Source organism: Lepidochelys olivacea, assembly GCF_965140295.1.
Source record: "Lepidochelys olivacea isolate rLepOli2 genome assembly, chromosome: 5".
Taxonomy (NCBI): domain Eukaryota; kingdom Metazoa; phylum Chordata; order Testudines; family Cheloniidae; genus Lepidochelys; species Lepidochelys olivacea.
This window is the reverse complement of record NC_140415.1, coordinates 133581190-133591815: the sequence shown is the minus strand read 5'-3', so window position 1 is coordinate 133591815 and position 10626 is coordinate 133581190. Positions and strand designations below refer to the sequence as shown.

Genomic DNA, 10626 nt, shown 5'->3' with positions numbered 1-10626 from the left:
AAGCATCAGGGGCATCCTAAGGAGATGGCTTCTCCAACTTTATCCTTCTCAGCCACCCCCTCGCCAGTAAGAGTCACCCAGTGCAGGAGGGAATGGTAGCACTGACACTAGCTTTGATAACCAGACAGGAAGAAATGTCTAAATCCTTTATCACTGCCAGTGCCCAGTGTCTCAGCTGCCACGTGTAGATATTACTGCAGGAGAAATCACATTCCCACTACCCTCATTATCAGGATAGGCAATGAGCGTCTAAAACTTGCTCTGCAAGCAACTTTCTCTAGAGACTTGTTTTCCGCCTCTCTCCCCACACACAAAGGAGGGACTAGGAAGGAAGAGGACAGCTTGTAGTCTGCTGCAAAAGTAAGTTTCAAAGAGCATCCAAAACACTGAAGTGCCGCTACAAGCCTGCGTGGGAAAGGAATGCTTCTGAACAGCCAGGGCATTTGTGATCGTTCAGTAAGGCATGACCCTACTCTGTAACTGAAAAGCATGCTGTACACACACTAAGGAATGGTACACTTGAATTGATTAAGAACTTCATAATGATAGATAACTTGAAAATTACAGCTACCCATACAAAAGTGTTGTCCATAACGTCTACACACTGTGATAATAAAACCAATTTATTTGTAAAACAGGCCCTGTTATAAAAATGGTGCACAGGCAAGTTATACAAAAATACAAAATTTGTTTCTGATTACAGTTCCAGTTGTAAGTTAACTGAAAAGCACCCCCTCCCCCCACAGCTTCCAGGGAGCAGAGAACCCAAAGTTGTGGAACTTTTCATGGCGGGAATCTGATGTTAGGTCATCAAAGTGAGCAGAATCCAAGGCTTCCGTCAGAGCACGTCAAATGACGTCTTCAGAAACAGGGTGTAAGCTGCAGTCCCTGTGGAGTAGCTAGGTATATGACAAATCCTTTTCTTAGCTTTGGAATCCAGTTTCTATGATCCTGCTGAGCCAGTATTTAACTCGCTGCCAAACCCCACTGATCTATGCAAGTATTGAGTGTCCAAACTCCAGAGCTGCAGCTGAGCTATTGCACTTTTGGCCGTTGATGTAGCAGAAACTCCTTCCGTGCACAAATGAAGGCTGCTCTAACGTCTTCCAAACGTCCTGACAGATTCATGTAATTTACACTGAGAGACCTACCCAGTGCTCCAATTAAAATCCCAGACTAAAGCCCTGATCCAGTTAATGCTTACACAGGTGCATAGCTTTACTTACACGAGCAGTCCTGTTGAAGCCAATGGAACTAATTCCTTGAATAAAGCTACACAGTTGCGTAAGTGTTTGCAGGATCAGAGCCTAAGCCAGTTTTTTGCCCTCAGACAGCTACAGTTTATTTATATTCATACTGTTTGGTTTGTGTTATGAAAGGGGTAAATCCTTTTAATTAATCCTGATCTTTATTGCAAGAAGTCTGAAAAAATTGAAGTATCAAATGACTTATAGAAACAGAAGTAGTTAGCTACCACTGGAACTGTTAAGAGCACTCATTAATTAAAAAAATACAGGATGCCTTTTACCTTCAGCAGCAGTTTAAAGGTCCAATCCTTTGAAAGGAAGCACATAAGCAAACAGTTGCTGATAAAACCCTGGTGGCATTAATCGTATGCTTCTCCACACATCCCTCTTTAATCCATTGCAAAGCTTAGCTGGAAGGGCTGCTCTCCTTCAAAAGATTTTCTTGTATGGAGTGAACAAACCATTGAGGCATTATTTATTCTTACAGAGCTCGTATTTAGTGCAATAAGTTTAAAAATTCTGCTCTGAAATATTAACTTTACATTAACAAAAATAGTTTTCTTAAAAAATTGTAACAAAAAGGAGTATATAGCATGAACAGATCGTGAGTTCTTAGCAAATACACTAAGCATTTACCATTACAATAAGCTGAACAACGGAGTATTAGCATTCATATCTGGTAAGCTTCAGGAATGAAAATTTTTAAACACTTAAGAATTAAAATGAACAAGTTCTCTTATGGTCAGTGGATAACTTTAGATACCATGGCAGTGTCATTTCCAAAGAAATGCTTACCTACCCTTTCCTGTTTTACCCACCTGCTACAGTACATACTAATATGAATGAGAAAACAGCCAAGGCCTGGCCATTTACATTTACACTTCCCAAATCTCTCTGGAGTTAAATAAAAACAACTTACAATACTCTTTGTACAGTTCGTTTCTCTCCCCGTGTCCAGCATCCTTATATCTAGTCATGAATGAATCATGAGGACTATGGCTAAGGCTGAGTTTTAATGATCAGTTTGTTCGACTGCTCGTTTGGAGAATCCATACTCTTCCAAGGAGCCTTATGAAGTGCAAAGGAGGCTACTGAACTCAAAGGGAAAAATAAAGTAAAATGGAAAACAGTTGCATATAAAACTCATCCTTCCCATTTTCTGGTTTCTCTTTCATAGAAATGCAGGGGCTCCCACAACATCTAAATACCTGAGGAGTTGGTTATTTTGATATCTGAAATTTATAAACAAAACAATGTGTAACCCCACTAGGCCCCATTAGGGTTGGTGGGTCAAATGACTGACTACAAATGAGTTATATTTATGACTCTCATTGAAACCCTTTTAAAAATACCTACAATTTTAATTGTTTTTTAAATCTGAAGCATTTCCCCAGAAGTCACTGATGCATTTGAGTTTAAATATAAAATCCTAAAGGAGCCGATTTAAACATAATTCTCGGTTACACTGCAATTTTGAGGGACACCTGATAAATCTGATACTCTACCCAATAGTTTTGATTTAATTTTTTTTTAAATAACTGATTCCTCCTCTAGATTGTATCTTAATCAGATAAGAATCTTAACATTTCCATGACCACAATGATTAAAAAAGGAACAATGATAAAGTTGCTTGTAAAAGCCACCCGTATGAAAAGAGTACATGTTTCACAAAAATAATCATTAAAAAAAGTATTAAATCCCTGTTCCTTTTCTGATTTTGGCTGCTTAGTTATATATAGTGTTTTGGAATGTCAATGGGTTCCATAATGGCTGGCTAGTTTCAAGATGAACTTGCTCCAGGGGCCTAGAAAACAAAGTCATATAGGATAGTCTTAGACACATGGCAATGGACAACTGAAGAAATTGATCCAAAAGGATCACTACAAATAGTAAAGTTTGAAATGACTTGTTCTTGAACCTACACAGTCTCTTTGGATATGACAACTCCTAAATGTTTCCACTCAGATTTTTAAGAAGTGTAATTCTAGGTAGCCATTTAAATTTCTGAACTGATCCTTCACACTCTTGAGAGAAGAAAAGGAGTACTTGATGCATCCGATGAAGTGAGCTGTAGCTCACGAAAGCTTATGCTCTAATAAATTTGTTAGTCTCTAACGTGCCACAAGTACTCCTTTTCTTTTTACAGATACAGACTAACACGGCTGCGACTCTGAAACTCTTGAGAGAGATTCCCTCTACTTTATAAATGAGGGAACTGAGGCAAAGCAGTGAAGGCCCAAACTCCCAAAAGTGGCCTTTAATTTTTGGGGACTCCACTTTAGGAACAGAGGAAATGCTGGACCAGATCAGAGCTATGGGTCCATCTTATCCAGTACCCTCTCTGATAATGGTCTTCAGAGAAAGATGCAACGAATTTCACAGTAGGCAGATGTGTAATAATCTGCCCCGCCCCATGAAGGTTTTATCCTAATCTCTAATAGTTAGAGATGGGCTTCAACCCTGAAGCATGAGGTTTTAGATCCTTTCCAAAAGGTCAGCATTAACTATTAGAGCTCTGGATGTTCTCATTATCCATATTAGTGGTCAATTCCTGCTTTTCTGGACTCCATGCAGCTGAAATTAGGCACCCCAAAATTGGAAGCCACTTCAGAAAATATGGCCTGATGATTTGTGCAAGACAATCAAGTTAGTATCAGAACTGGAAATATAATGTAGGAGTTCCTGCCTTCCTGTCCCACGCTCACACCATCTCTCTAGCAATCCTCTGTAAGGAACTAAAAGATAAATTTCAAAACCTGAGTGGCCTAAAGGTAGGCTCCTAAACAAGAGGCCTCACTTCCAAGGGTGTTGAGCATGCAAAGCTCCCTCTGAAGGCTGTGTCAGTGGGGACGTGCAGTCTCTCTTTTCACAGGGTCTACCAATGGAGGTAGGAACCGAGCTTAAACAACCAAGTCTGAAAGTGCTGGACCAACAGCTTTTAGTGTCTTTAGCAGTGTGCACTAGCTAGAAGGTGGACGTTATTAGGACACTACTTGATATAAACCAGTACTCTGAATTGGGAGTGGAGTAAAAAGCTTTAGGTTAGGACTTTCAACGCTGCTTAGAAGATTTGGACACCTAATTCCCACTAATTTTAATGGGAGCTGTGCATACCCTTAGATAGATTTGAAAATCCCAGCAGTTGCTTCTAATGTTCACTTAGTTGGAATTACTCCTTGAAGAAAATGGTAGATCATACATATGAAAACTTTCTTGTTCTATAGTTAGATATACAACAGCACTTATGCTTTAACAAATACTTTAAGGTGGAGAAAGGCCAGTCATGGCTAAAACGTTGGCCCTCCAGAAGACTGTGCAAGGGGAAGTTTGAACTAAACCACACATGAGTGAGCCAAACCACTGTCACTGGACTAAGTGTCTATACGCTGTGGAAGTTGTGCATTGGAATTACTCTGCACAATTCTAAAGACGACAACAGTAACCAACTCTTGGCACCCATAATAATGAAAGACCATTTCTAATCTAGGTTGGTATGCTAGAACTGACTGTATAAATAACGTAGCGTAACACACCTCACAGCTACAGAGTTGATCAGAGAGCAGGGACTCAATCTTCCTAGGTCCAAATGCTGGCACAGCATGGCATTATATATGCCATATTAAAAAGGAATTTTCTACTATAAGGAAATGTATTTTGATTTCATTACTTTTTATGATTTAAAAGAGTTACTACCTACTCTTGGAGGAATCAACATAAACCCCACTATACCCCATGGCAGGTACTGACGTAATAGGAAACGCTGTTCTAGCATCAGTATTAACAGGATCATCTCTAACTAGTTCAGTCAGACCTGCCCATCTCTTATTACACAGAAAGCCTGGCTCCCAGTTCTCCAAGTCCCAAGCTCACCTTGCAAGATGGATAACTCCATTATCTGTATTAGTTACAGATGTTCCTTATTACAGGATACTTAAACATGCAATGCCTTTCAAATAGGCACAGCGTGAGTGAAAACAGCTGGTGGTTAAGACTTCAGAAGCATAAGTGATGCATTGTCCCTGTATCTGACAATGTGAGATGGAAAGAGAGAGCGCAAGAGACAGCAACATAAATAGTTAGCAATAAAAAACAAACAACTGGGAGAAATGTTATTTTAAGCAGGTTGAAAGGAATCGCTGTATCCAATCCCTCGCCACATTTTAAAATCATTTGGTGTGACCCTGACGTGCATGGCCCCATTGTTTTAGGGGTCAGCTCCTAAGCGTCCTTCAGGCTTTTATACTGAATGCAAAATTCAGAATTTAGTTCACCAATGGAAAGAGGATTAAGTTGGGCTATGCTAGTAATTAATCATACACCCTGCGCCACAGATCTTACAAAATAAGACGACTGTCTTCTGTGTGCACCAACTAGCGTGTAATGGGCACTGCTGCAATCCTGATCCTAATTCAACTGATTCTTCCACTGTAGTTCTATTTCACAAGATACAGTTCCTTTCAGCTTACTTTTACAGGAGATGGTCTCAGCTGTGACAAAAACTCTGCCATCCAGGTGATAGGCAAGCTCACAAACAGAAAAAGCAGAACATCTTGAGTGATACAAAGAACAAAAACTTCCCCTGAAGAAGTGCAGTCAGTAAAGACAGAGAGGGAGAGGAAGTAAAAGTGAAATTCTTGGAGGATGGCCACCTCCTCATCTGCACCTACCATTGGTTTTAGCTCTCTGCCTTCAGCTCCACCTCCCCTGCCAGATTCTTTCATTGATTTTCTACTGTTCTCCACAAACTCCTGCAAAATAAATCAAGTGGCTTAATCTTTCTTCCGCTGGTTGTATACTGAAGTACAGCCAGGGAATGTGCAAGCCGATGGCTCACATATAAAATTCCCTGACAACGTCACAAAAAGTAATCTGTTCTGCCCCAAGAAGTGAACAAGAAACAAGAGATACCACCTCCCTCTGTCTCTTACCCCTTTGGCACTCAGATTTCCCATATAGGATCAAAAGATTCTTCAGACAGTATTAACCATCCTGCCTGTACAAACTATCACATTTACCATGTCCCCACCCATCCCTGGCATCCACATTCTGATGATGACACAAAATAAATACAGACCCCAGCCATTATATTCTGTCCAGTTAAAGTAGTATGTAGTGTTACAACTCTATCAAGCTGTTGTAACAGAAAAAAATACACTGGGATTTCATTTTTACTTCTAGCAATGCCTTCCTAGTTTTCTCTAATCCCTCAGAACACAATTTCTCAAAACTTTTCCACATCCAGGGTCTCATCTTGTGAGATTTCCTTGCCCCCATGGACACTGCCTTTTCCATTTGTTATAACATCAAATGGAAGCAGCCAGGCATTACACCCTGCTATTAAAGATATCAGCAGATATGCTATAGCTCTGTAGTATTTCAATACTTCTTTCTATTGTAAAGGTGCAAGCATCACGTAGGAAGTTCCATGCCACTAGTACTTTGATATCTATCGCATAGATGGGGTGGGATCTGAGTTATTACAGCAAATTCTTTCCTGGATACCAGGCTGGTGAATCTTGCCCATATGCTCAGGGTTCAGCTGATCACCATATTTGGGGTTGGGAAGGAATTTTCCTCCAGGGCAGATTGGAAGAGGCCCTGGGGGTTTTTCGCCTTCCTCTGCAGCATGGGGCACGGGTCACTTGTTGGAGGATTCTCTGCTCCTTGAAGTCTTTAAACTATGATTTGAGGACTTCAATAGCTCAGACATAGGTGAGAGGTTTATTGCAGGAGTGGGTGGGTGAGATTCTGTGGCCTGCATTGTGCAGGAGGTCGGACTAGATGATCATAATGGTCCCTTCTGACCTTAATATCTATGAATCCCTTTGTTGTTTACAATTCTGCGGCCAATCTGAACATTGATTCTCTGCACACACGCACACGCCCGTGCACACAGAGTGATCTTTCTAAATTTCATGTGCTAGATTATATATAGTGATCTTACTAAATTACCTGTGCTACGTGAGTGTAAGGTATTTTCAATTATTATTCTATATTTGATATCAATGGAATCAGCTAGTATTACTTACTATACAACCTATGGCACTACACAACAGAGGTTTAGGGTTACAATCCTGATACACTTCCCAACAAGTATTCAGAAATCAGAATGTTAAGAATAATTGGGATTTGAGTCTCTCTCTAGTTTAGGCATGAGAAAACATTTCATGCGAAGTGAGAAATGGACTCCATGGTTACTTATAGCAGATAGAGAAATAGGAGCAAGGAAATTCTCTCTGAATTCAGTCTAATGTTGGCTTTAAGAGGGTTTTTACTTCCCCATTTCTAGTATATCAGATGTACGTGGGGGGAGGGGGAGGGACATTTAAATAAAGAAACTAAGACCATGTCTACACTACCACTTATGTCAGCAGAACATATGTCACTCGGGGTGCGAAAAAAACGCGATGCTTGCGAGCATCTTTGCGAGCAAGCTGGCTAACCTAGTGAGGAGGGCTTTAAACTAGGTTCACCGGGGGAAGGAGACCAAAGCCCTGAGGTAGGTGGGGAAGCGGGATACTGGGAGGAAGCACAAGCAGGAGCATGTGAGAGGGGAGGGCTCCTGCCTCATACTGAGAATGAGGGGCGATCAGCAGGTTATCTCAAGTGCCTATATACAAATGCACAAAGCCTGGGAAACAAGCAGGGAGAACTGGAGGTCCTGGCAAAGTCAGGGAATTATGATGTGATTGGAATAACAGAGACTTGGTGGGATAACTCACATGACTGGAGTACTGTCATGGATGGGTATAAACTGTTCAGGAAGGACAGGGAGGCCAGAAAAGGGGGTGGGGGGAGGGGAGTTGCATTGTATGTAAGGGAGCAGTATGACTGCTCAGAGCTCCGGTATGAAACTGCAGAAAAACCTGATTAAGTTTAGAAGCCTGAGCAACAAGGGTGATGTCATGGTGGGAGTCGCTATAGACCACCAGACCAGGGGAATGAGGTGGACGAGGCTTTCTTCCGCCAACTCACAGAAGCTACTAGATCGCAGGCCCTGGTTCTCCTGGGAGACTTCAATCTCCCTGATATCTGCTGGGAGAGCAATACAACGGTGCGCAGACAACCCAGGAAGTTTTTGGAAAGTGTAGGGGACAATTTCCTGGTGCAAGTGCTGGAGGAACCAACTAGGGGCGGAGGTCTTCTTGACCTGCTGCTCACAAACCGGGAAGAATTAGTAGGGGAAGCAAAAGTGGATGGGAACCTGGGAGGCAGTGACCATGAGATGGTCGAGTTCAGGATCCTGACACAAGGAAGAAAGGAAAGCAGCAGAATATGGACCCTGGACTTCAGAAAAGCAGACTTTGACTCCCTCAGGGAACTGATGGGCAGGATCCCCTGGGAGAATAACATGAGGGGGAAAGGAGTCCAGGACAGCTGGCTGTATTTTAAAGAATCCTTATTGTGGTTACAAGGACAAACCATCCCGATGAGTCGAAAGAATAGTAAATATGGCAGGCGACCAGCTTGGCTTAACAGTGAAATCCTTGCTGATCTTAAACACAAAAAAGAGGCTTACAAGAAGTGGAAGATTGGACAAATGACCAGGGATGAGTATAAAAATATTGTTCGGGCATGTAGGAATGAAATCAGGAAGGCTAAATCACACCTGGAGTTGCAGCTAGCGAGAGATGTTAAGAGTAACAAGAAGGGGTTCCTCAGGTATGTTGGCAACAAGAAGAAAGCCAAGGAAAGTGTGGGCCCCTCACTGAATGAGGGAGGCAACCTAGTGACAGAGGATGTGGAAAAAGCTAATGTACTCAATGCTTTTTTTGCCTCTGTCTTCATGAACAAGGTCAGCTCCCAGACTACTGCACTGGGCAGCACAGCATGGGGTGGTGGCCAGCCCTCTGTGGAGAAAGAAGTGGTTCGGGATCATTTAGAAAAGCTGGACATGCACAAGTCCATGAGGCCAGATGCGTTGCATCCGAGAGTGCTAAAGGAATTGGCGGATGTGATTGCAGAGCCATTGGCCATTATTTTTGAAAACTCACGGCGATCGGGGGAAGTCCCGGAAGACTGGAAAAAGGCTAATGTAGTGCCAATCTTTAAAAAAAGGGAATGAGGAGGATCCTGGGAACTACAGGCCAGTCAGCCTCACCTCAGTCCCCGGAAAAATCATGGAGCATGTCCTCAAGGAATCAATTCTGAAGCACTTAGATGAGAGGAAAGTGATCAGGAACAGTCAGCATGGATTCACCAAGGGAAAGTCATGCCTGACTCATCTAATTGCCTTCTGTGATGAGATAACTGGTTCTGTGGATGAAGGGAAAGCAGTGGACGTGTTATTCCTTGACTTTAGCAAAGCTTTTGACACGGTCTTCCACAGTATTCTTGTCAGCAAGTTAAAAAAGTATGGGCTGGATGAATGGACGATAAGGTGGGTAGAAAGCTGGCTAGATTGTCGGGCTCAACGGGTAGCGATCAATGGCTCCATGTCTAGTTGGCAGCCAGTATCAAGTGGAGTGCCCCAAGGGTCGGTCCTGGGGCTGGTTTTGTTCAATATCTTCATTAATGATCTGGAGGATGGTGTGGATTGCACCCTCAGCAAGTTTGCGGATGACACTAAACTGGGAGGAGTGGTTGATTCACTGGAGGGTAGGGATAGGATATAAAGCGACCTAGACAAATTGGAGGATTGGGCCAAAAGAAATCTGATGAGGTTCAACAAGGACAAGTGCAGAGTCCTGCACTTAGGACGGAAGAATCCAATGCACCGCTACAGACTAGGGACCGAATGGCTAGGCAGCAGTTCTGCAGAGAAGGACCTAGGAGTTACAGTGGACGAGAAGCTGGATATGAGTCAACAGTGTGCCCTTGTTGCCAAGAAGGCCAATGGCGTTTTGGGCTGTATAAGTGGGGGCATTGCCAGCAGATCGAGGGAATTGACCATTCCCCTGTATTCGACATTGGTGAGGCCTCATCTGGAGTACTGTGTCCAGTTTTGGGCCCCACACTACATTAAGGATGTGGAGAAATTGGAGAGAGTCCAGCGAAGGGCAACAAAAATGATTAGGGGTCTGGAACGCATGACTTATGAGGAAAGGCTGAGGGAACTGGGATTGTTTAGTCTACGGAAGAGAAGAATGAGGGGGGATTTGATAGCTGCTTTTAACTACCTGAAAGGTGGATCCAAAGAGGATGGATCTAGACTATTCTCGGTGATAGCAGAAGACAGGATAAAGAGTAATGGTCTCAAGTTGCAGTGGGGGAGGTTTAGGTTGGATATTAGGAAAAACTTTTTCACTAGGAGGGTGGTGAAACACTGGAATGCGTTACCTAGGGAGGTGGTGGAATCCCCTTCCATAGAAGTTTTTAAAGTCAGGCTTGACAAAGCCCTGGCTGGGATGATTTAGTCCTGCTCTGGGCAGGGGATTGG

General features: G+C 42.7%; 1 protein-coding gene across 2 annotated transcripts in view; it reads right to left on the bottom strand.

Annotated features, from left to right (window-relative positions):
* Positions 1 to 602: 602 nt before the first annotated feature.
* The window catches only part of SLC44A1 (solute carrier family 44 member 1), a 91404-nt gene continuing 81380 nt past the window's right edge, over positions 603 to 10626 (bottom strand). The window contains exons 15-16 of one of the 2 annotated variants that reach the window (XM_084629222.1): positions 5915 to 5995; positions 603 to 3051 (exon numbers count right to left, since the gene is read on the bottom strand). In XM_084629222.1, the coding sequence (XP_084485348.1) occupies positions 3028 to 3051; positions 5915 to 5995 (105 nt within the window). In that variant the 3' untranslated portion in view covers positions 603 to 3027. Of the gene's footprint in view, positions 3052 to 5689; positions 5996 to 10626 lie in introns of those variants that run through there. The other variant, XM_084629221.1, reaches the window with a different exon arrangement.